Source organism: Cuculus canorus, chromosome 14, assembly GCF_017976375.1.
Source record: "Cuculus canorus isolate bCucCan1 chromosome 14, bCucCan1.pri, whole genome shotgun sequence".
Lineage (NCBI taxonomy): Eukaryota > Metazoa > Chordata > Aves > Cuculiformes > Cuculidae > Cuculus > Cuculus canorus.
In genome coordinates, this window is record NC_071414.1 from 17,584,494 (window position 1) to 17,609,354 (window position 24,861).

General features: G+C 45.9%; 2 protein-coding genes across 3 annotated transcripts; both read right to left on the reverse strand.

Moving 5' to 3' along the window:
• Nucleotides 1–389: 389 nt before the first annotated feature.
• TXNDC15 (thioredoxin domain containing 15) lies at nt 390–3,881 on the reverse strand. Its single transcript, XM_054079303.1, has 5 exons — nt 3,745–3,881; nt 3,192–3,565; nt 2,466–2,629; nt 2,136–2,266; nt 390–1,602 (listed from the first exon to the last, which is right to left on the reverse strand). The coding sequence occupies exons 1-5, from the start codon at nt 3,794–3,796 to the stop codon at nt 1,406–1,408; spliced, it is 918 nt and encodes a 305-aa protein (XP_053935278.1). The 5' UTR covers nt 3,797–3,881; the 3' UTR covers nt 390–1,405.
• Nucleotides 3,882–6,376: 2,495 nt separating this feature from the next.
• Nucleotides 6,377–20,520, reverse strand: C14H5orf24 (chromosome 14 C5orf24 homolog). Of its 2 annotated transcripts, XM_054079305.1 has the most exons (3): nt 20,321–20,517; nt 11,120–11,549; nt 6,962–9,256 (listed from the first exon to the last, which is right to left on the reverse strand). In XM_054079305.1, the coding sequence occupies exons 2-3, from the start codon at nt 11,544–11,546 to the stop codon at nt 9,216–9,218; spliced, it is 468 nt and encodes a 155-aa protein (XP_053935280.1). In that variant the 5' UTR covers nt 11,547–11,549; nt 20,321–20,517; the 3' UTR covers nt 6,962–9,215. The 2 variants fall into 2 exon arrangements, with proteins under 2 accessions (XP_053935279.1, XP_053935280.1); XM_054079304.1 differs by having other exon boundaries at nt 6,377–11,549; nt 20,321–20,520.
• Between the last annotated feature and the right edge of the window lie 4,341 nt (nt 20,521–24,861).

Here is a 24,861-nt window from a genome sequence, read left to right on the forward strand (position 1 = left end):
GGGTTGGGTTGGAAGGGAGCTCAAAGCCCATCCAGTTCCACCCACTGGATCAGGGGCTCCAAGCCCCATCCAGTCTGGTCTGGAACCCCTCCAGGAATGGGGCAACCACCCCTGCTCTGGGCAGCCTGGGCCAGGGCCTCCCCACCTGAACAGCAGAACATTTCTCCCTAAGATCTCAATCTCCACTCTTCAGCTTAAGATATGGCCACCAGAAAAATACCCAGAGAAAGATGCTGCAGGAATACAAGCTCTTTGCCAAACAGTAACTCTTACCACTTTGCTTCTCCTCCAGCCCCACTCTGAAGCTCCCTGCCAATTACCACAGCAAGTCCCCACCCTGTGTAACTGGTTTGCAACTAAATAATTAAAACAGCTCCCATAAAACTTACCAGTTTACAGCTTATTCAGTGTGCCACACTGTCAGTAAACCCACATCCATCCTTTAGGCAGCCTCAGCTCCGGACTTTGCAACCAGCAAACACAACTTCAATCTCCAGGCCGGTTGTGCTGATTTCGCAGGCGACCCACACTCCCAAGGTGGACAGGGATTTAGCCTCGTAGGGCACCAAATGAAAAGTCTGCACTACAAACCTGATTTATTTAAGAAAGAGTAAGAATGACAAGCGCAATTTAATTCTAGAGGAACGTGGTGAGTTGTGTCCATACACATGCTTACGTGAGCTTTGGAAGTCATCGGTCTGGCAGAGAACCATTGCAGTCAGAACACATTGAGCACAGGGAATGCAAACACCTGCGCCCAGGGGATAGCAGGAAGCAGTTGCCCCATCACAGAACGCAATTCTGAACCGTTATTGTTGCTGCCACACACGCTCTCAGTATTAAAATCTTTTCACCAATGAAATATCTCATTTCAGGTACACAATTGTTAAAACCATGTCCGTCTTCACAGTTCATTTTACTGAAAACCAAACTCATTTAGTACCACCATCACACACCAGCCTGTCCCTCTGCGAGCTTCAGTCCTTGCACCTGCAGGAGATGTAGGAGATCCATGGATTCCACCACAGAGAAGCAGCTCTGCTCCTGTGCCAAGCAGCACCAGCATGCTGGGAAGATCCCACTCCAGCTACAAACGTCAGGGACCTCTTCAGAAAAGCAAATTGGACCTGTATCACCTGTTTACAGCGAGGTCCGTGAAGAATAAGTTGATCACAGCAGCTTAATAAATATTTTCAGTTCGTGTTTTTTCATATTTATTTCCCACATTAATCACCATGAATTTGCTTTTTACATATTGAGCAGCTTATAAATAAAACTGATTTTTAGTCAATATTATAAATTATAACCAACAAATTCCACAGTTAATTGTTTTGTACTTCTAGTCCGTACAAATTCCCACTTCACCAATAAGCAGGAAATTCTGTCCCTTTTTCAGTATCCCAGGTTACTCCTGATGTTCGTGCTCCTGTCCCGGGATCAGCCACCGGATGCTCTCTGTCCGAATGGTAGCGTACATGACAAAGCTTGCCAGGAAGAGCAAAGAGAACAGCAGCAGCCAGTCTATGCCTTTGGTCAGAACGCTGGGCAGGGGCCCTTCCCAGTCGGCTTCTGTCACAGCCACATCGCCTTTAGCTTCTATACCTAAGAGAGCACACGATCAGCCCCGGTGATAATTGTTACACACAGAGAGACTGGTTCTGTTTGGAGTTTGTTCCTGTTCTCAGCCTGACCAACAGGCTCTCAGAGGCCTACGCACAGTGTTTGGGTTTGGTTTTCTTTACAGAAGCGTGGAAGGGCCAGGAGCTGGCTGGGCCAAGCCACAATGTGGACAGCCAGAGTGTGGCAACTGCAGTTGTTTTGGACTGAAACTGTCTTAGCGCCTCTCTGCTGTCAGCCCTCCATGGCACAGGCAATGATGCCCAGGGTCATATTCCCAAATAACACATTCAGGCGGGAAGCTGTGCTCGGTTCTCCTGGAACTTGCTCCAGTTACACCCCTGCAGCACACCCTGAAAACCAGCTCACCGCAGCCCCTGGTGATACAAAACTGCCAGGTGCTCCCAGCATCTGCATCAAATTCCCTTTTAGAACAAACATCAGGGAGAGGAAAGCCTGGCTTGAAGCTGAAAGCCACTTGCTCTTCCCACCAAACACCCCAGGGCTGATTTACATACCTGTCTGATTGAAAATGAAGTCTTTCAGCGTTTCCAGCGTTCTGTCTGTGTGATTAAATCTTGCCATAGGTTTAGCGCCTTGGAAAAGGAGGATATTGGGCACAGCCACAGTTCCAAATCTAGTTGATAAACTGGAGGATATAAAGCAAATACCAGGTATGAAAGAAAAGAAAGCCACTGGAAGAGAAACAGAGAATCACAATGTGGCAAGTGTCCGTTTCATTAAATTTAACAGTCACTTCATTGATAAAAAGAAATCCCTCCTGTTGTTGAAACACACAACTCACCAACAGAAATCAACTGATGCCAGAGCATGGAAGCATAAGGTACCTGCTGTGCTGAGATGCGTCCAGTGCCACGAAGCGAATAGTTGGAAATGCTCGAGGTAAAGAATTAAAATGAGGCGCCAGACGAGCAGAAAAGCGGCACCATGGTGTGTAGAACAAGACTAACGTACAGTCACTGCTGTTTGGATTTAGGTACTCCATCAGATCCTTGGAAAAAGCAGAAGAGAAACAAACATGGACAATTACACATTTAAAGGAGTTCAGCTCCAGGCAGGAAGACATCTTTCAGCAGTCAATTAAGCACTTGACAAGTACCTGTATGTTTGTAGGTACAATCAAGTACCTGTATGTTTGTTTAACCCTTTTAGAACAGACAGAGAATTTTATTTAACCTTTTCTAAAGGATGTTTTAAAATTTCATTACTTAAAGATATATATACACACACACATAACCACTACAAGAAGCCAGGGGCAGGTGTTGGCAGTAACTGCATTGAACAATTTCAGGGAGAGATATAAATCCATGCATCACGGAAGCTGCCAGCCATCAATGCGAGGCACAGACATGTGAACCAGGCTGTGTCTCCACTGTTTTCTGCTCAGGGTGACAGGAGAAGCCTCCTTGCCCAGTTGTTTTCTCTTTTGGGTAGCCCAGAGGATGTTACACGAGGGGATTCACCAAGGCATATGGGCGGATGGTGCCAACAGGCCCCTGCCACCAGCCTTGCACCCCCAAAACACTGAGAGGCGTGGCAGACGAGCCACTTACCTGCGAGGCGTTGAGGATCTGCAGCGTGCAGCAGTCGGTGCCGGTGCTGTTTCTCTCCTCACAGCTCACCTTGGGGCCTTTGCCGCTATCGGTGCTGTTGGGCTCGGTGGCGGGCAGCTCCTGGTTCACCCCAGTCCCTGCTCCACACGCATCACCCCCGGCCGCACTATCACAACTCCCTGCAGCATCGGTGGGGGCCTGGCCTTCCCCCGGCTCCCCCGGCACCACCAAGAGCTCCACAGCGGGGAGCCCACTGCCCAGCATTGCGTCTGCCATCTCCGCAGTCCGGTACCGCACCGGCTCGCTGCTGGCCTGCATGGAGCCTCCCACGGGGGAGCGGGGCTGCTCGCCGCCACTCTGCTCTGTCGCCATCCCTGTGTCAGAAAGAGAGAGAAGTCAGCTCCATTGATTAAATACACACTCACACATTCGTCCTGGCCCCCGGGGCTGCCCCACGGATGCCACCCAGCCCCAGAGCTCCGGGCAGCCCCGCACACGCTGCCCGGCCCCAGGGCCCGCCCCATCTTCCAGAGCCGATCCCCGCCAGCCTCACCTGCAGGGAAGGCCCTGCCAAGCCATGCCAGCGCCAGCAGCAGCCGCCACATCCCCAGCGCGGCCGCCGCTCCTGCCGCCACCGCAGCGCGGCGTCTCCCCAGACAACGGCCACCTCTGCCACAACCCCGACCCACTTCCGCCAGAACACCAACCTACTTCCGCTTCCGGCGCGCTACCGCCGTGCGTGCAAGCGTAGCGCCGGGGTTAAGGGCTCCGCCATATTGTCCCGGCCCGGGGCGGAGCGATCGCCTGGCTGCTGCCGCGTGGGAAAAGGACGTGGAGCTGGAGGAGCGAGTCCAGGGCAGGGCACGGAGATGATGCGAGGGCTGGAGCAGCTCCCGGAGGAGGACAGGCTGAGAGCTGAGGTTGAGCCTGGAGAGGAGAAGGCTGCAGGGAGGCTCCAGAGCAGCTTCCAGTCCTGAAAGGGGCCCCAGGAGAGCTGGAGAGGGAGCAGGGACAGGATGAGGGGGAACGGCTTTTAGCCGAAAGAGGGGAGATGGAGATAAGATCTTAGGTGGAAATTCTTCACAATGAGGGCAGCGAGGCCCTGGCTGCCGAGGGGAGCTGTAGATGCCCCCTCCCTGCAGGCGTCAAAAGCCCGGGCGAGGTCCAGGCAGAGCGTCCACCGCTCGTTGTGGTAGAAGATGATCAGGTTTGTGAGGCACGATCTGCCCTCAGTGCATCCACATTGGCTTTTCCCAGTCACATGCTTCAGCTGACCTGGATCAGTCACTGGGAGTGTTCACTCCATAATCATCCTGAAAATTTCTTCACCAAAAGGGTTCTTAGGCACTGGAGTTGCCCAGGGAGGTGGTTGTGTCCCCATCCCTCGAGGGATTTAAAAGACAGGCAGATGAGGTGCTCCGGGATGTGGTTTAGCACTGGACAGGTATGGTTGGACTCGATCTCAAAGGTCTTTTCCCAATCAATTCCCTGATTCCCAGGCACTGAAGTAAGGCTGATGGGTCTATAATTGGCCAGGTCTTCCTTGGAGCCATTCCTGCGAATGGGGGTGACATCCGTTTTCTTTCACTCTTTGGGGATGTCCCCTGATATCCATGACTTCTCGAGGATCATGGCGAGTGGCCTTGCAGTGACATCAGCCAGGTCTCTCAACACTCTTAGAATCATAGAATCACTTGGTTGGAAAAGACCTTCAATTTGATCGAGTCCAGCCATACCTGTCCACTGCTAAACCCGATCCCTGAGCCCATCTGCCTATCTTTTAAATCCTTCCATGGATGGGGACACAGCCACCTCCCTGGGCAGCCAGTTCCTGTTCCTTATTTAAGAATATGACCACCTGAAGCAGTAAATGGATGTTTTAGTGTTAAGCGTATCTCCAAGGCCTATCCTAAGTAATCGAACTGGCACTAATTGTTACTGTCATATTTTTTCACTAATTAGAACAAGCTTTTGTGGTATGAAAAACCAACATAAAAGGATGATTTATCTGCCTCAGAGCATTTAAATAAGACTTTTAAGAATTCCACAACATTTTTCAGCTTCAAAGTAGTTAGAAGTTGTTAACTAATGATTCCTTCCAGCAACCCCGCAAGATAAGCAGGGATTTTTGCCATATTTTTTTCCAATGGGGAGAAGGAGACATTGCCATCCCTAGGCTGTGCAGGGAACCTGGGTGAGAGCCAGCGTCAGAATGCAGCTGCTCTTGGGCTGCCAATTCCTCATGGTCAGGCCACACCTTTCAAACAAACTCAGAGCCACAGGCAGAACCAGGGTAAAAAACAGCATGCGGTATGAGTCAGCAAGTCAGCCCTTTACTTTTGGGCACTACAGCTGCAGGTGATTGCTGTCAAGAACAATCTGCACTGGTCTCTGGCTCTGTGGAGCCAGCATGTTCCATAGGTGCAGTACCACTGATACAAAGCAGCACAACAGGCCAGTGGGAGGGATGACATCGAGGAGTACAAAACCATCAAAATGCCCACAACGAGCCTTGGGGCCTCATCGTACGCATAAGTGAAATTAGTAACAGATACAACCTACAGACTCTTCCAGCTTGTCCACCTCGCACAGCTGACACTGCAGCACTGTTGCTCTGCCAGGAGGAATGAATCATGACCTGCTCCTGCCATCAGAATGGCCTCTGACCCTGTGCTGAGGAATGGGCTGCGCTGCTACGCTCGTCACTCAGTTGCCACACAGCAGAGAACACGGCAGCTACAGAGCAGCCAAGTGACTTCCGGCACAGCAGAAAAGCCCACATTCTTGTGCAATATAATTTATGACTGATTAGCTATCTGCTAGTTAAGGTTTCATTACAACCAAGAAAATAATCCACTTTGCTCAAGAAATTATACCCAGGAACTGATTTTTAGACCAGGACTGAGCAGACTGGAGTCAAACCCCGTTTCAAATATATCTAGTCATCTTGAAAACCCAACATCTAGCATGACCAGAATGGCCAGCAAAAACAACAAACTGGGAATGGGTGGTATGCAGAGCACATCTTACCAGCAAAGATAACTTTTATTATTGCTAGAAATGGGGATGAATCCATCTTATTCACCACAGAATAATGACCACCATTCCATGAAAAGTTTAGTTTATGAGTACTCTCAAACCGATTTCCATGTGCAACCAAGAAAAAAAAAGTTAACAGCTTACTATATATACATACGATGCTGTAAGTCCTTTCCTCCACCTCTTCTCCTATTTGAGTGAAAGGATAAGAATAATTAAGTTACTGTAGCAGCATTTTCAATTCATTAAAAAGAAGCAACATTGCTCTATTTTCTGATACCTTGCAATTCATCCAGGCTTTCTGCCTACGACAAGCAATACACATCTCTCACTTGAATTCAGAGAGCAAAGTATACCTTACAGCTGGGCTTATTTATTCCATTTAAAACCCACACAATGCCATAGCCTCCCAGCTCTCACAAATCCTGTGTGTATTCTGGAGTGCACACAGGCACAAGTACACTCAGTGGGATTCAGTTACACTTCAGGGAAGGTAAGGGACAAACACGAGCCCCCCTGGATCTCCCCATGCAGTCTGTACAAGCTGTACTAAAACACCTCAGTGTCAGCTCCAGCCACTGACACATCAGAAAACAAAGACCATTTCCAAGAGGGAAGGGCTGAGGCTATGGCTCTGATCACGCTGTCCCCACAGGAACCCTCATCCAGAACTTAAACTGTATTAAAGCCCAGAGGAAAAAAGTGTTAGATTTTAAAGTATTAACTTTATTAATAAATATACATCCATATGATGATGTAAATACAGATCATGAACACTACTCCATTCCCATACACATAATTGCACACGAGTAGCTCAAGTTCATGGACATAAAAACATACACAGTATCTAATCAGGCTTTTTACAGCAGAGGACGGGGTGCTGATACTAGTTAGTTAACAGATAGTACTGCTTTGACCAAAGTAACCTGTGGGAAAGCAAATGGTGGGAGATTAAAGTATCAGAAAGTGGTTCAAATTTCAGAATACAGATTTATCTATTTTGGGGGGGGGGGGGAAGCCACAAGGAGAAAGGTCTAGTCTCTACTAGAGTCATAAATATATTTAAGCAGTGTTAAAATATATGCATTAAAATAGAGAAGAATAAACTTCTTTTGTGGTCAGAAATGAAGTCTGCAGTTCCAAGTGTTTATGATTGTTATCACTGGTTTTTAACTGTCAACTCTAAGGATAGCGTGAAACATTAATATACATAATCACAGAACAGCAGAGCTACAGCTCGTGAAACCATCCGACAAACGACTTCACATTGCTCTGCCTTTTAAAGCTCTTCAAAAATGGGGGAAGGAGTTGAATTCTCATCTGAACTACTCTGTGTATTGTAGTTCCATGGAATTCTTGTCACAGACACAGCACTTCACTGACAAGGCCTGGTTTTGTCCTGACCAAACTCTTACGACCTTTCAGACAAAGTGAAAATAGATTCTTTCAGAACAGAGATCTTCAATGGCTCTTGATACATCACTATTTTGATTACGTTAATCTGAGATACAAAGAACATTGCTCTAATGAAAAAGCTAACTGCTGATTTTAAAAATACTATTTTTGATATCGAAGTTAGCCACTTCCGATGGTATCTCATTTTCTCCTGCCCAAATATGGTGCTAGCATCTTGAATACGTCCAGTGCAAGACTTTATAGTAGCAAAATTATTTGGTTTTAAAGTTTAAGTAAATTTAATCTGAAACGCAATAGTAGTTACTATACGTATATTGAACAGTGAACTTGTATAGCATCATTAAGGAATAATAGCAAGCTAATACATTTCATTTATGTATAAATAAGATGTTAGAAACTTGATAATTAAAAGAAATTATTAAAACTCAAACTTAACATGTCGATCTTCTGATCAGTGCGAACACACAACAGTAATCCTAGCTTGTGAATAGCTGAATTATGATATGTAATATAAAGTAAGCAATTTACCTTACAAGTAATGGTTTCCTACTACGGGAGGGAAAAGGCCAGTTTTCCCATTGGTACTAAGAACGTTTAGGCATTAACATGCTGTTTCAGTGTTTATCACAGAAAGAAAAGTGTTGAAAAGAGCACAATGCATTTGGCAGATTATATAGAGGAAAAGCAGAAGGACTTGAAAATTCCATTTTTAGTTCACCTGGAATCTCTGAACTCCTCTAGTCTTCCCCTCACTGCACAGCACCAGTCAACTCCCATCAGATATAATGTGAAGCAGAACATGCTGCACCTAGAGCTCCACACGTCCTCAACGCTCTCCTACTTTATGCTCATTTACAATTGACAACATTAAGGGGTTTTACCAGGGTTATATTCCACCTGATGTAATTAATAAACACTGTAATGAACAGAAATTGCTTCAATGATTTCATCAGCGTACTCAAACACAAAGTCCATTACACTCGCAGAACAGCGATCCATCTGCGCTGCCTCCCAACACAGCACAATCGAGGGGACGCACAGGTGAGAAACGGATGGGAGCAAATGGCATAACAGGAGGAGGTAAGAGCTGGAGCTTCTCCAGGGTACAGTGGTGACATGCAATGCGTTCCTGGTCAGCGAGGTGGGACACTCCTGCAGTTCTTACATTCGGACTGCTTCCCCAGCTGAGTTCAGGAAAGAGCTCAAAGCAGTATTTAGTTGAAAAATCATCTGATTAAAAACAGCCAATACAGCACAGATCCTGAGGGTGAATTAACTCACGTCAGCATTTTGCACGTGTCAGAAGTTACATCGTTCTGAGAAAGATTGCTAACTGTCAGATCGACGCATTTGTTGAGGAACAGAACATGTAACTGGATTTCATAGCTTCCGCATGGAGAAACTATAAAATTTAGTAGCAGTTTAGCTGCCGTTAGTTCATCTACTGCCTAAGGAGCCATCCAGTACAGTTGAGGTTCATTGTCTCAGTTGCCAGTGCACACACAGTTCCCCAAAACCAATTCAACACACCTATCGTAAAGCACAGCACAAAGTCCCACTCGATAGGTGTTAGGCATCACTGGAACACCTGAAGGCTTGCTGCTTTTTTCCTGATAAAAAAGGTACGAAACATCTGTTTCTTAAGTTGTCATCACTGAAATCAAGAGCTCTCAGCACAATGACAGCAGGCCAGAATAGCGCTTATGTTAACAATAATCATCAGCATCGTTACTCAATCAGCACAGGCTCAATTAACCCACTTTTTTCTGCTCCCCCAAATCCACAACTCTATTTATTCTTCCTCCTCCTAGATATCCGAAGCTACAAATTTATCATTGTGTCATATCATACATGAAAACTTAAAGATAAACTTTCTTCCAGATTGTGGGGGGGAGGGGAAGGGGGGAAAGAAAAGAGCTTTAATTCCAGTAAAATAAATTCAGAACAGACAACACACAACATTGAGGGCTGTGGTTTTTTTAAGCCTAGATTAAAGTGTTTTACACACACACTCACACACTCTCTCATGCTTAAAAAAAAGAAACATATCCAGCTGAAAAATGGAACATTTCTTTTGGAAGGAGGGAAGGTTTTAGTTTGAGTCAAGAAAGGTATTTATAGTTAACCAACAACGTTTTCCCTCAGCTTGCATGCATAGATAAATTACTTTATATCTGGGGTCTGGCAGTGCAGTAAACTGCATCCTGTTTGCATCAGCTATACAGTTTGCTTTTATAAATCGTGAAAATGGTGTCCTTTGGTAGATATATAAGCTTCCATAACTTAAATATAGCATAAGTGTCAAACAACGAAATAACTGTATTTCCAGGAATATCTGGCAAAACTAAGTCTGAAAACTTGGCAACAGTGTCTGTTTAAAAAGTTTAATTTGTAAACATTATAGATTAATACTTTAAAAGCTATTAAACTGTCACCACCTAAGCACGGATTTTGAAGGCAAAACCCAGTGTAAACAGCTATTTACAGATTTATGAACATACTGTTTAATATTCACCAAGTGCGTAACTCAAATGAACAGTACTTAATTTCTTATAAAATATTTCAAATTGCAAAGAATCCTCTCTGGTTTGGTATTTGGGCTATCAGGCATTTCAAAATTACACAGCACAGCCCTGTTACAGCGTAACTGCAAGAACAGCTATCACCCAAAGGCAAATAAGCTTGTATTAATAAGGCGCTGCGGAGCTGCAACACACTGCACAAATACTCGGTTTTCTTTTAAAAAATAAGTTTGGAGCATGAGTTGAAACTGACTTAATGCTACAACTCCAGAAACAAAAGTCACCTGAATTCAGCAAAGTCTGTTTTTTTGTCTAAGTATCTATGTGAGGTCTGTAGAAGCTCCTGCAGGCTGGAAAACACAGCTTGCTGCTTTCGTTACCAGTTTTTCTTATCATGTAATCACTTGCCTGGCTAAGTTCCTTATTGCAGGATAGGCTGCATCATGAACCAACAGCCAAGTAATTCTCTCCTCCTTATTTCAATTATTCAATGCGTAACCACACAACTAGATTTGCCAGAAACTGAACATAAAACTAGGGAGACACACATTACTTAAATATTGACACCAAGGCATATGCATCACTTCAGACTTTCTTATAAATTATGATTTAAAGTCAACAAAACCCCCTTTAAACCAGTGCCTTCTCAACACTGCTTTAAGTTACTGAACTGTACCCGTAGGCTATGGCATTATTTGCATAAAAATAAAATTTAGAAACTCAGATTTGGGCAAACACTACAGCAAAACACAAGAAACATGCCAAAATTCAGAGTAAAGCAGATTAGCAAGGAGTTTCTGATTTCCTCCTCTCATTCATTAGGCTGTTTCATATTGCTACTGGTTTCACCAGCAGCATGTACTCCTCTGTTATGCACCATAGGATAGGGAAAAGCTGCACTGCCACAAGTATAACTTAGATTTGCAAGTCGTGATAGAGCTTTAATGCTACCTGGAGGTCTGCCTGGGCTGACTTTGTATCCTGCGGCTTTAGTTGTACCCAAGGGTCTGCCTGGACTTGTCTTAAATCCAGCTGCTTTGGTGGTCCCCAGGGGTCGGCCGGTGCTGGTTCGGTACCCTGCTGATTTTGTGGTCCCTGAGGGCCTTCCACGTTTACCAGATCGGTTGAGGTTTTTCTTTTTCTTTAGTTCGTCTTTTGTCTCTATATTCCTGCCACTTGTGGTCTGCAAGTGCGATTCATTCAATGCGTCTTGTCTCTGGCAAGCAATCGGTTTGTGGCCGACTGCGTGGCTGTATTTGCTCTGCTGCGTAGCATACAAGTCAAACTGATCGGCAGCTCTCACATTGTCTTCATTAAGGCAGGAGCTCTTGCCGGTTCCACAGAAGGCTGCATTACTGCTGGCAACAGGGTGCATCATTTTCTACCAAAAATAAAGACAAATGTGTATCAACATACAATAATATTGCAGCTTTCCAGAAGAGAGAATCTGTCAAAAATTACCTCTGTTTCTTAAAATTAGCCCAAACTACTTTGTCTATTTTTACTAAACAGCATTGATAGCAGTAAATGACTTTTTAAAATACGTTTTATTAAGCTTTCACTTGAGAGTCTGTCTGGTAACATCTACACACAGTTAAAAATGACAATTTAAATCATGCATTATTCAGATAGATATGACTAGGGAAGAAGCACATTAAAGAACTGCAACAAGAGCATTTCAGCAACCCAGATAAACAATACCTGCTCACACACCATGATTTCCAGACCTTTCTAACTGAATCTCATGTAAACTGAAGCCATCCTAGTTGTAAGATTAACCTGTTACCAGTGAGTCTTCCAAGGAAAAATATGGTATAATTCTCTTCATTTAGTAGATATAGACTCCAAATTAATAAAATGCTAATCTTTTTTTGACATTTCTTATCACAATTAACGTGAAGGAAGAAACAGTTAAGGCATTCAGCAAAGATGACGGTGCCATAGTTGGAAAAGCAGAGGTATGAAATTAATCTGTTACAAAGAACAAGATGCTACACTACAGAAACACCCCTGCTGTCCTAGTGAGAAGAGCAGGTACAAATTGCCAGTAACTCCTACTCTAAGGTAACAACTTCGGGAAAAAAAACACCACTCCTGTTACAGGCTGCACACTGTCACACACCTCCAAATATTCTGGCAAACAAACACAGCCCATTTGGGCCAACAACTGTTTTATAGAGACTGCTCTTTTCCTTAGAAAAAAACAGTTTGAGCTGTACTGGTTACAGAGGTTTTCTTGTTCAAACAAGAGGCAAAGCCCCATCTTTAGGAGGGTGGAAGGGTGACTCTCACCCACATGTTACTGCAGGCTTAGCCCAGGCCCAATGGGCAGACTGACGCCCAGCTGCCTGAAACCACGAACAGTCAGCAGTGAAACTACACGCAGCTATTTGTAAGTAAATTGGTTGTGCTTCTATCCATCATATCAAATCCCTGTGGCATACACACAGGGGCAGAATCACAATATTACCGGTATCCTAAAACTTTCTGGTATTAACGCTTCTGGAAACCAACTGCACAGATCCTGCCTCAGCTGTCTGAATAGTGGCGACACTGTAAGAAACCTTCAAGCCATTGAAGAAGCAATATGATGATACTTTCACCCATTTAACTACATCAGTTCTACAACCTGAAAAAGCTGAAAACATTCAGTGAAAGATAATAATATTTAGCCATACTGAAGACAGGATTAAACCGAGCTACACTCAACACCTTGGAGTACTTCTGTGCCTAAGCCATGCTTAGGACATCAAATATTTCCTCCTGTGTAAATTTTTCTAGTAAGGTCTGGAAGACTGATTATATTTTCCCTGCAGTAGCTCTGGAACATCACCTACAGCAACTCAATTTAAATTCTGCCATTGATTACTGAATTTATTTGGCAGTTATGACTTTCTCCTCCCAGCCAGAGTGAACGTGTACAGCAGAGACTGTTTACCGATGAGTAAATCTCCATGCCCTTGTCATCCGATCCCCTGCTGTAACACCCAATTTACCTTGGCTTGTCAAGCACGTTACAGTATGTGCGTTACTCTTGTGCAAATATACGAATATGGGTTTATGTCAAATAGCAAAATTATGACCGTAAAGTAGTTAAATACTGGATGGTTCCAGCAGAGATTACCAGAGTGCTACACTTCTGGTGTGTTGAACAAGATGCAGTAAAAGAAATGAGAAACCACTGTTAACTGCAAGTGTTGATTAGGAAACGAAACAAGTAAGAATAATTAGCAAGCCTGCCCTTACTGAAGAACAAAGGAAGCGACAGGTCAAGAGACCAGACAGACTTTTCTGCACAGCGATAAAAAGGAAGCTTAAAGTTTCTACCACTGTCACCTTCCTTCGACTGCACTGGAACAGAGCCCACAGAAAATACCAGAGATTCTTCATGATGGGTAACTGTAAACTCAAGGGTTCCGATAGTGCTCCGAAAGGCCGTTCTCATCTGCCTGCTGATACACCAGAGGACACTTGGAGCTGCGAGCAGCATTCTTGTCTCTGTACTCACTTGAGACGCAGGAAAACTGGCTTCAGCCCCAAAAACCTTCTCCAAACTCAACTGCCACAAGGAAGGATCAGTTTAGCTGCCCCATATCCAAGGAACACACTAGAGCAGGGAGAAGGCCCAGAAAACAGTGGTGGCCCCTGGTATTTCTCAAGACACCGACCACCCTCAGATTGTTCCTGTCTATGCTACATTCCTACTCTCTGCTTTTTCTCCTCCTTACAGTCAGGAGAAATTTCTCCTGTAGACAACATCCATCTTTCCTCGCAAGCACTCCTAGCCAGTGAACACATCCTGCTGTAACTGGCAAGCATTGGAGCTCCATCACCATCTGCATGTGGTTTGTGTCTACCATGATATCCCCGAGAGCTCTCAACAAACATGAAGCTCAGGTACAGAACCTGGCTGATGCGAGTTTACCTTCCATCTGGCAACAGCCAGGATCCCTGTAACCGATGAAAGAAGACAGATGCACAAATCAGTAACTGTTTAAAATTTCTTACAGGAGGAAGCCTAAAAAAAACCCACACAATCTTGGTGGAAGACTGCCAATAAGATTTTTTTATAATGCCTTTTTCCCCCCCCTCTCTGCACCGTTTTTCATCAAACCATGAAAATTTCAAGGCACAGCCAAAGTTCATATTCTGTGTTTTTTGATTTAAGGCTTTTTTTGGAAAGTTTTAAAAAGGGAATCTGTAACCAAGCTTAATTACCCTAAAATGGACATCTCCAGCATAATTTTACTTCGTTCCCATTACAGTGGGGAATAAAAGAATGTGGTGAGTCTATCTGTAGAGTGTAAGCAGGTTTCTTGGCAGGGGGATACAAATCATAAATGAAAATTGGCTTAAAATGCAAAGCTATGCCAATTTAAAATTCACACTCTAGCTAAACTGTACAGCCAAACACATACAACTTTGTGTGCAAACATTCTTAAATAAACTCAGCCAAAAAGCTTTCAGCAAAATAGAACTTACTTGTTTTAAACCTGTAAATAGACATGTAAAAGATACTTGCAACAGTTTACTTAAACTGATTTAACTGACGGCCTGAACATCTCTATTTAAATAAATAGTTAAGATGAGACACTGTAGTAATGGAATTCAGTCCTATTTCCAAAAGATCTTTTCTGGAAAGTGGCTGTAGAGGATATTCTTTATGGATCCTTCTCTGTCTGGTCATTTCTTTCTACACAAAAGCTGGGGAAGGGAGGAGACAACTGGATAAGCTCATTTGGGGAAAAACAGAGGCAGCGCTACAGCTTCCCAAGCAAGAAAGCGCAGAAGCTCCAACCACTGCTAGAAATAAAGAAGGAAGTAGGACCATCCATCTGGGACAGTAAAAATACCCTCTTGGTTTGTGATGTGATGCTGCCTTCAGCTTTCAAACATCATGCCCTTTGCCTTCCTAATGCACAGAATTTAGCTGCCAGCATTGATAGGATGAAAACTTTCATATGCAAGACCACCAGAACAGGCACTCAATCATTAAGTCTTTCATATTCGGTACTGGACCTGTGACGCATTATCCGCATTAAGCAGAATAACCAATTCCAACCCAGGCAGCAGACAGTTGCTCTGGTCTCACCTACCCTGTCTGCTTTCTGTAACTATGGCCTGGTTAGCACCCACACAGACCTGACTCAGCAAGTGCTTCTGACTTCTGGAAAACCACACGGCAACTGGAGCAAAACCGAACAAAACGGGAACTACATCTATATTACAGCTTTCCAAATGACAAATACCAGGAAAGGTAAACTCCTACCGCCAAGAGGGACAATTTTCCTTTTAACAAGAGTTAGTATGCAAACTCCACTCATTTGTCAACGTTTTCCTCTGCCAAGCTTGCCATAATTTCAGCAGTGCTGACAGAGTTGCAGGAGGCTCCAGTAAGTCCATTGTCATCACTGTCCACCTTCGCTTACAGCCAGTACACACCAGTGTAAGGCACAGTACTCCAACATGCAAGCAGCTACAAGCACTATTCCTGCACCAGTACTCTGAACGTCACTTCTACTGACTGAAGCCACTGGCATGGAGCACAGGACCAGCTCTGTTCAAGATCTCCACATAAAGAAGGCTCTGTGCCATGCACGACAGCACAGGGGCTGCACGCCCTGGGGAATACCAAAGGGCTCTGTTGCTGTGCAGGGGGAGTCTAAGCAGCAGCGGTCTTTTCCCATGCTAGACCGCAACAGAGACAGTACTGGTTCTGCTCTTCCCCCTTACGATAGCAGGTGTGAGAAATAATTTCATCACTCACTTGAAAAACATTTAAATATATGTAACTCATTCTTTTAAGCATCCCTTTTATTGTCAGCTCCTTCTGTAGATATTAACTCTTGCTAAAGCAGAGCCTTATCCAGTTTTCTAAAAACTGCTTGTTTTCACAGTGTTGCTCCTTACCCTGAGTATTCCTGTAGGTGTAAATATTTAAAAAATATGAAGAACGAAATCCTATCAGTGGCACAACAAACACCGTAACACCTGAACCTGCATTTGAAATCTGACCTGCTTCTGAAGCTTGACAACCAGTTTCTCCAGACTGTGCTCATGCAGCACTGTCCACAGTTGATTGTGCAATGTGATTTTTCTCATCATTTGACAACAATATTTGACAAAACCAACCAAATTATAAGAAGTTTTTCTTTATAGCAGTGACTAGCTAGTGCTACTACATTACAACAATACAGGCTTGAAAAGGTTTTCTCAATTATTCATAGCACAAAACTATTAAGAAATTAAGACTTTCCCAAGCAAGACAAAAATTCACAAGAATGGTCCTTCCCGCAGTGACCCAGGGTCATTTTCCTACACAATGGAAGTTAAGGGAAGAGTTATTCGGAGCAGCAATACCCACCCTGTTCAAACTCCTCTTCCCTAGATGTGCCAGGTGGAGGAGCAACACCCTCTCACAATAGGGCTGGACCCCTGCTCCGTACCAGAGAGCTGCAGCCTGGGTGCATCTTTGTGCCTCTGGGAGTTTGAATCTTTTGACTCGGACACCATTGGAGAACAGTGCTCTCCAAAGTCTAAGCACCAGCTCTGTATTGAAGCCAGAGATCAGCCCTTCTCTCACAAATACTAGCTACTGTCAAGCACCAGCCAGGCTAAGTGTCAAGTAAACTGCAAACTTTCAGGGATCTGATTGCAAAACCAGGCAAACAAGTCACTGTTACGCTCTCCAAACTTAAAACCCACTGAAGTCATATGTACAGGCAGAATTTCACTAGATGCCAACATCAGCAAACACGTCAGCTGACTTCTTCCTACCCCAAAATTGAGATCCTTTAACCACATGATGATGAGAAAAAGGACACCGGAAAGGGTTAAGACAGCCTAACAAAAATTAAGGAAGAGTAAGTCAACGATCGAACTCACTGTGCAACTCCAGTTACACTGACACAAATGACAGTTTGGGTTCATAATCAGTAGAAACAGAAACCACTCTGAATCCACATCTTTTCTGAACAGGACAATCTCACCCCTTCCTATTCTCTTATATTCCCGCTCCTTGTGCCAATGCTCACTATTGTGCAAGAGCAGGACAAACCAACCCCAGGGACCTGACCCAGGTGAAAACTAATCCAACAAGAAAAAAGCAACAGTTCGCTGGCATTGAGGCAAGAGAGGAACAGAAACACAAGTTTCCAGTAGAAGCACAGACACAGGCTATGATCCCAGGCCAGCTGAAGCCATGTTATCAGCCAACTGTCACTGACTCAACTTCCCCATGGTCCCAGTTACTTAAAAAACTAAGCAGATCTCAAAGAGAGGTCTTTGAGAACTTAATGAACTTAGAAGACCTGAATGAAGGGTATGACAAGTCCCAAACATAGCACAGGGAATGGAGATTGGGGAAATGCCCCCCCCTAGCTGGGGATGTGGCAGCGCAGAATGGAGGCAGCCATCAGGCCAGACAGACTGGCTTCGGAGAGCCAGAATGTGAAACTGCACCCTGATTATTTTGTGGTTCTGCACTTACCAAACTTCAAGGCAATGCAAATATGCATATGAATGATGGAGCAGGCAGAGGTAGTTCTTTATAAAGAAAAGATCATTAGTGTTTGTGAAATTGTCCACCTCCAGGAGCTCTTCCCAGGTAAACAGGAGCAGCTCTTGCCATAGCCTAAAACAGGCTTTGAGGAGGTGGAGATGCTTATTCATCTCTGTGGGTGTTCTCACCCACCTGCTCCTCTCCCCAGAGAACAGCCCAGCCCTCGCTGGAGTCTAGAACAATAGCTCTGAGAGGTAAGAGGCTCTCATTCATCTCGGTGGGTGTTCTCACCTACCCCCTCCTCCTTCCCCAGCCACCTCCCTCTAGAGGATTTTGAAGCTTAAGAGATGGATCAAACACCCTCTTCCTGATGTGCACTTCCATGGTGTTTCTCTCTGGACTAGCGCTAAAGGCTCCAGATGCCTGTCAGCACACCCAAATGCAGCCAGCGTGCTTACAGTGGGCTGGAGAAAGATTAAGTCCACTGGTCGACTCTGTTCAACAACACTCAGTGGATAAACACATGGGACTGTGTTTAAGGCTGAACCTACAACCTGACAGCTATGGACACAAAAAGTTGTAAGAGAAACCATGGCATCTGAAGACTGAAATAAACCATAACATGAGAACTATCTTAACTAAGTGTTGCTCCTACTCTTTCACTTTACAAAAAGCAGGTGGACCAAAATAACTGTTACTCTCTTTAGAGAGAGACCCTGAGAGGAATGCATGCAATTAAAGGCGCAACTACTCACTAACTAATCACTCCAGAAAGGCTGGGCACAAGTAAGGATGTACTAAAACATCTGTAATTATCCATAAGAACATAGACAACTTGCACGCATTATGTCAGAAGGGAAGGAGGCACAGAATGGACACATGTGAGGCAATCTTGACACACAGGTGACTGAAGGCATGCACTGCTCAGGTACGCCCTGAAATACACCCCTGGACCACACACCAGCACCATGACCCCAGCGGGTAACACAGATTATGTCCCAAGTATGAAGCTGGGGAGTGAAGGGGAGCTCGCTGAAAGCCTGGGTGGAGACATAGCAGGAAGCCCCACCCCACCTGCAGGGTTGAGGGGACAAATCATAGAATCATTTGGCTGGAAAAGACCTTTGAGATGGAGTCCAACTGTACCTGTCCACCGCTAAACCACACCCCTGAACACCTCATCTACCTGTATTTTAAATCCCTCCAGGGATGGGAACAGAGCCACCTCCCTGAGCAGCTGGTTCCAGTGCCTGAGAACCCTTTCATTGAAGAAATTCTTCCTAATATCCAATCTAGCCCTCCCCTGGTGCAACTTGAGGCTATTTCCTCTCATCCTACCACTTGTTATTTGTGAGAAGAGACCAGCACCCATCTTGCTACAACCTCCTTTCAGACAGTTGTAGACAGTGATGAGGTCTCCCCTCAGCCTCCTTTTCTCCAGGCTAAACAACCCCAGGTCCCTCAGCTGCCTCTCATAATACTTGTTCTGCAGACCCTTCACCAGCTCCATTCCTTCTCCGGACATGCTTCAGCCCCTCAATGTCCTTCTTGTAGAGAGGGGCCCAAAACTGAACCCAGGATTTAAGGTGCAGCCTCACCAACGCTAAGTACAGAGAAAGGATAACATCCCCTCTCCTGCTGGCCACACCATGGCTGATACAGGCCAGGATGCTGCTGGCCTTCCTGGCCACTGCTGGCTCCTGTGCAGCTGCTGCCACCCAGCACCCTCCAGTCCTTCTCTGCTGGGCAGATTTCATATAATGGTTTGGGTTGGAAGGGACCTCAAAGCTCATCGAGTTCCAAACCCTGCCAGGGGCAGGGACACCTCTCACTGGATCAGGGGCTCCAAGCCCCATCCAACTCGGCCTTGAACATCTCCAGGGATGGGGCAGCCACGCTTGCTCTGGGCAGCCTGGGCCAGGGCCTCAGCACCCTCACCGTGAAGAATTTCTTCCTAATGTCTCATCTAAATCTTCCCCCTTCCAGTTTAAAGCCATTCCCTCTCGTTCTATCATTCCAGGCCCTTGTAAAAAGCCCCTCCCCAGCTTTCCCGGAGCCCCTTTCAGTGCTGGAAGCTGCTCTAAGGTCTCCCCAGAGCCTTCTCCTCTCCAGGCTCAACAACCCCAACTCCCAACCTGTCCTCATAGCAGAGGTGCTGCAGCCCTTAGACCATCTCCATGGCCTCCTCTGGACCCATTCCAACAGCCCCATCTCCTTCTCACGTTGGGGATTCCAGAACTGGACACATACGACCCCAGGTGGGGTCTCAGGAGAGCAGAGCAGAATACCCTTAGAGCCCTGGTGATGCAGCCCAGGACACGGGTGGTTTCTGGGCTGTGAGCGCACACTGTTGGCTCCTGCCGAGCCTCTCCTCCTCCAGCACCCCCCAAGCCCTTCTCCTCAGGGCTGCCTTAACCCAGTGTCCCCAACAAAGGAGGCCCAGACCCCCCTCAGGGCTACAGGACACACACGCACACAGACACACGGCCCAGCACAGCAGGACGGAGCCCCGCGGCCCCTCTCCTCGCATCGCGCTCCCTCGCGACACAAGGAGCCCCTGAGGCACCCCCCGAGTGCCGCAAGCCCCGCTCCCGCCCGCGCCTCCATCTTGCGCCTCTCGCACCAAGGAGTCCAAGGCCCCCCGCACCTACCTGAGGGGGATCGGGGCGGCCTGCGGGAAGGAGGGAGAGGGCGGGAGGGATGTGAGGGAGCGGCCGCCTCCCCCTCAGCCCTGCAGGGAGCGGCGCTGCGGCGGGCGCGGGGGCGGAGCGCGCGCGGGCCCCTCCCGCGCCGAGGCGCTCAGCGAGCGGCGCCCGCCGCCATTTTGTCCTGCCGGCGGGGCGGGCGGCGGGGCGGGGCCGGGCCGCCTCCCGCGCTCGGGCGAGCGCTCAGCGAGGGGAGCCGGCCGCCATTTTGTCCTGCGGGCGGGGCGCGCGCGGGCCCCTCCCGCGCTGTGGAGTCCGAAGGGGAGGGAACCGCCGCCATTTTGTGCGGCGGGAGGGAGGGCTGAGGTGCGAGGGACGGGATGAGTCGCGGCTGCCCCGTCCCTGCAGGTGTTCCAGGGCGAGCTGGATGGGGCTCTGAGCAGCCTGACCCAGTGGAGGCGTTCCTGCGATGTGGAACTGAGTGATGCTCATGGTCCCAACCCAAACCATTCCATGAGTCAGTGAGAATACATCCTAGAACACGTCACATTCAGTTGAAGTGCTCTAAATAGTGTAAATAGTGGGAAAAAACAAGCATATTCTTGAAAGCTGATTCAGGATTCCTGGTGTTTAATAGAATCATAGAACCGCTAGGTTGGAAAAGACCTTGGATCATCAATTCCAACCATTTTCCATTACTTTCATTTGGATGGAGGAGCAGGACACTTCTGGTGCCGTCAAATTAACTCTCCAAGACTTGTTTCGGAGTTTCAGGAAGCAAACATCCTTTAATCAGGGCTGGGCAGCATGAGGGAGTGATCCCCACAGTCACGTGCAGCCAGACAAGAAGAAATTTATGCATATTCTATTACTTTCCAAGGACTAATTTTAATGTTGTTGTGAACGTTGCAACACTCAAAACTCTTGCTAATGTGGAGCTTTGGAGGCAGCTCTGTCTGACCTTGCATTTGAGACAGAAAGGCTGCAAACAGGTGGGTATAGAAAAAGACGCACTGTTCAGCACAGATCACACTGAACACAAGAACACAACACAAGAACATCAGCTTCGAAGAATGAACAGTGTCTGGAAAAATACTGTTTGAAAGAAAACATGCAGTCAGAGGGACGTTCTGTCTAACTTTCAGAAAATACAGTTACTTAGATGAAACTTTAGCTAATCAAAAGTATTGCACTTCTTGTAATAGCAACTACTTCTTATATTAAATCCAAAAGTACGCATGCTGCGAACCATTACAGAAAAACCAAGCTTTAATGTGGTAGTAAAATAAGGTATTGGGTGAGTTCTGTTTTGCTGTTGACTTTGCAGTAAAGACAGCAGCCATTTCCAAGGTAACTCATCCAGGGCTGAGCCCACACACCTTTCTCCATGCACGTCCTAGAGCAGCAGCTCCATAACTGCTGGTTATTAAGAATTTTGCCCTATTTCATCTATCTGCATTCTGAAGAGTTTATAAAGAGTGCAGGTATGACAATGGCAGGTATGACAATGGCACAATAAAAAAGGCTTCAAGCAAGAACAGCAACTTCAACTGTTTCCAAAGATATCCCATAGAAACAGGAATTTTAAGTGCCCAGTGCTTTTCACCTTTTGCCAAGGTCTGTTTCAGTGAACAGCATGACAGCCCACTTTGGGAGGGAGATGATCAACAGTTCCTTTTATCCACATTTGTTAACAACTGTAAGGGCATCTGTGCCAGTGTGTATTCATCCCAAACCTTCCTGCTTTCCCTTAGCAGGGCCATTGACAGACGGGAGCACACCCATTCCCAAATCACAAGATCTAAACTATCATTTAAGACCCTACATGAATGACCTCTGAAAAACATTCTGCACTATTCAGATGAGGTCTTGGAAAAGAACAGCAAGAAAGATCAAAAGAAAAAAAAAAAAAGAACCTGCAGCTTTTAGAAATGGCTAATTCTGTTTTTCTAAATATTTTCCTCTCCTGCTGTTGTTTGGGGAGTCGACTGCTGTATCCAACCCTGCAATATTCCATCTTTACAATACTTGGAGCTCTTCAGGCCTAACATTGTTGTGAAACATCCTGCCAAGACGATGGCTCATTTTTTTGCCAGTGCTTCCTAATGAAAGCAGGAATCCTCACTTGCAATATAAGAAAGCAGCAGGGAAAAGCAGCATTTATTTAACTTAATTTAGCAGATGATTCATTTTATTTACAAACCTCATCTTTCTGCTGTTTTTCACTCGTTGGCAATGCTGCCGCCAATCAAAAGTGGCAGAGTTCGATACCTCTTTGCTATCCTGTTATTTTCCTTTTGGTATCGTAGTCTGGGTGGTGGTGGAATTCAGGGCTCAGGCTCCTGGGTTATCCAGAAGAAATTGTGATCTCAACAGAATGCAGGAGAGGTTGGATAAGAGAGGAGGGATGGTGTTACGTAAAAAGGCTCCATACTAAGAAGCTGTGAGACCTGAAGGGGGCACAGCCCCCCTCAACGATGTTGAGGCTATCGTTGTGTGAGATGCAAACGTTTGACTTTTGGAGCTGGACGTGCCTCCATGAGGGAGCTGGGGCTGTTGGCTGCTCTTTATTGTGCTCCAGGCAAACCCAGAGGAGCCAGCTCAGGTGCCTGTGGTGCTCAAATATTAATCTGGTAGCAACAGGGTCCGGTTTCCTCAGCTGCACACCAAGCTAATGAAAATGGGAATCAAACAAAATGAACTGGTCTGTGAGTGCTGTGTTTTGTGAGAGGTCCCCAGGCCTGAAGCACGGCCGTTAACATGGGCTGTGCATCCATTTCCCCCTGTTCTGTCTCTAAAGGACCACTCTTGCCACAAGCACCAAATGATTACAATTATCTGTAAGGTAAAAGCTGCAATGCAATGCTGCACCTCCCTACATCCAGACTGCCACACTCCGTTCTCCTCCTCCCTCACTGGAGATCCCACCAGTGGATCCACATTTTCATGGAAAGGAAGGGTCTACAAGCATCAGTTCCTCCTCCTGCTCCCATAGGAGCCTCTACCCAGTCCTCAGCCACACAAACCTGTAACGGCCACAACCTCTGGTCTATTTAACTATTAATTATTGGAGCTGATCATGTCTACAAATTCATTTACTAATACGCATAGGCAGAGGAAGTGTAGGCTTCAGTGAAAATTAAGGGGTTTCATTCAGTGTAACGTTTTCTTTGCTCAGCAGTTACTTTCAGAATGGTTGCCCAGAGGAATTTATTCTTCTGAGAAATGTTTGTCGTGATAAACTTTATACTTATAACGACCAAAGTAGAAAATAACTTATCATATGCTCACTCAACAGGGTTTTTAATTTCTTAGCTCACCAGAATTAGTTCTGAGATACTAATTCATTCACCTCTGCCTGTGCTGGTCAGCTTGACGATTCTGTATCTCTCAGTTTGACTAAAGAAAAACATTTAAATCTGTTTCAGATGAGAGGTCTCAGAGAAGTGATGTTTGGGTGGCAATCACTCAGACAGACTAATGGTCATTTATTTAAAAACAATTGTTTCCACTGTGGCTAAAATTATGAAAACAAATCTTCCTGCCTAGCATTGTATAAACATTTTACAAAATGTACATTTTGGGACAAATTCGAGTCCAGCTGTGCTCCTTTTATCCCCACATTTTTAGGTTGCTCTCCGCCTCTACTCCCCCCATGCAGCCACAGGGAGCTGGAAGCCAGAACTGCAAACACCCGGGCTCTAAGAACACAAAGTTGTTTAAGCCGAGACCATATTTGGAAGAGATCTAGGTCAAGAAAAATAATCAAAGGAGAGTGCATTCCTGGAGCATCACGTGAGGAGGCCATAATGCGCACACTGGGCCTGGCGCTCCTTGGATACAGTGAGGGGCTGCACACCACCTCCACCCAGACCCCGCTGCTGGCTTCTGGCAAGGGCTGTTTTTACACCAGCATTCACATCGAGAACAAACTTGTTGGCCTCTTCAAGGACATTCAGGCAAATTTAGAAAAGCGTTCCTGAATAGAGGTGTCCAGCAAGCAGCTCTGATAGCAGAAAATGAACATCTAATCCTGACGAGCTCCCCTGGTGCAGATGCACAGGCCTGTCTCACCCTGCACTGATTCCACTGAGGGAACAGCCCTTTGCTGCAAACACATCTGAAGGGCCGAAAATACCAAAGCATGCTCTCTCTCCCTGAGACTCCAGAATTCCTATTATTTTAGGAAGATCCCAAATCCCGCTTTTGGTGTGTGCTTTATATTGGGCTAACACAGTTGCAGAATTTAGCAAAGCTTTACCTAAAGGTCTTTACTTTTTTTGTCTTCCCCACGGAAAACCTCCTGCAGACAGCACTAGGAGCCTCAGAATGTTTTCTACAGTTAGCAGCCAAATGCATACTAAAGACTGCACTGCTTTATTTTACAACTAAAATCCCAAGCAGCCAGGACAGGGAACAGTTAGGGAACATGCCAGGCTGTGATCTACACCGATTACATTTTGGATACAACTTCTACAGCATAAAGACTAAGATGGAAAGTAGGCCTGAAGCTGCCTATTTAACAAAACCAGGGGTGGCAGTGATGT

Bases quoted from the DNA above. Each gene is read 5' to 3' on its own strand.
- C14H5orf24 (XM_054079304.1), bottom strand. From the start codon at position 11,546: ATGATGCACCCTGTTGCCAGCAGTAATGCAGCCTTCTGTGGAACCGGC.
- TXNDC15 (XM_054079303.1), bottom strand. From the start codon at position 3,796: ATGTGGCGGCTGCTGCTGGCGCTGGCATGGCTTGGCAGGGCCTTCCCT. The intron at 2,267-2,465 runs GTACCTTATGCT...TATATCCTCCAG, and splicing joins GACGCATCTCAGCACAGCAG to TTTATCAACTAGATTTGGAA. The intron at 1,603-2,135 runs GTATGTAAATCA...GTGCTCTCTTAG, and splicing joins CTTCATTTTCAATCAGACAG to GTATAGAAGCTAAAGGCGAT.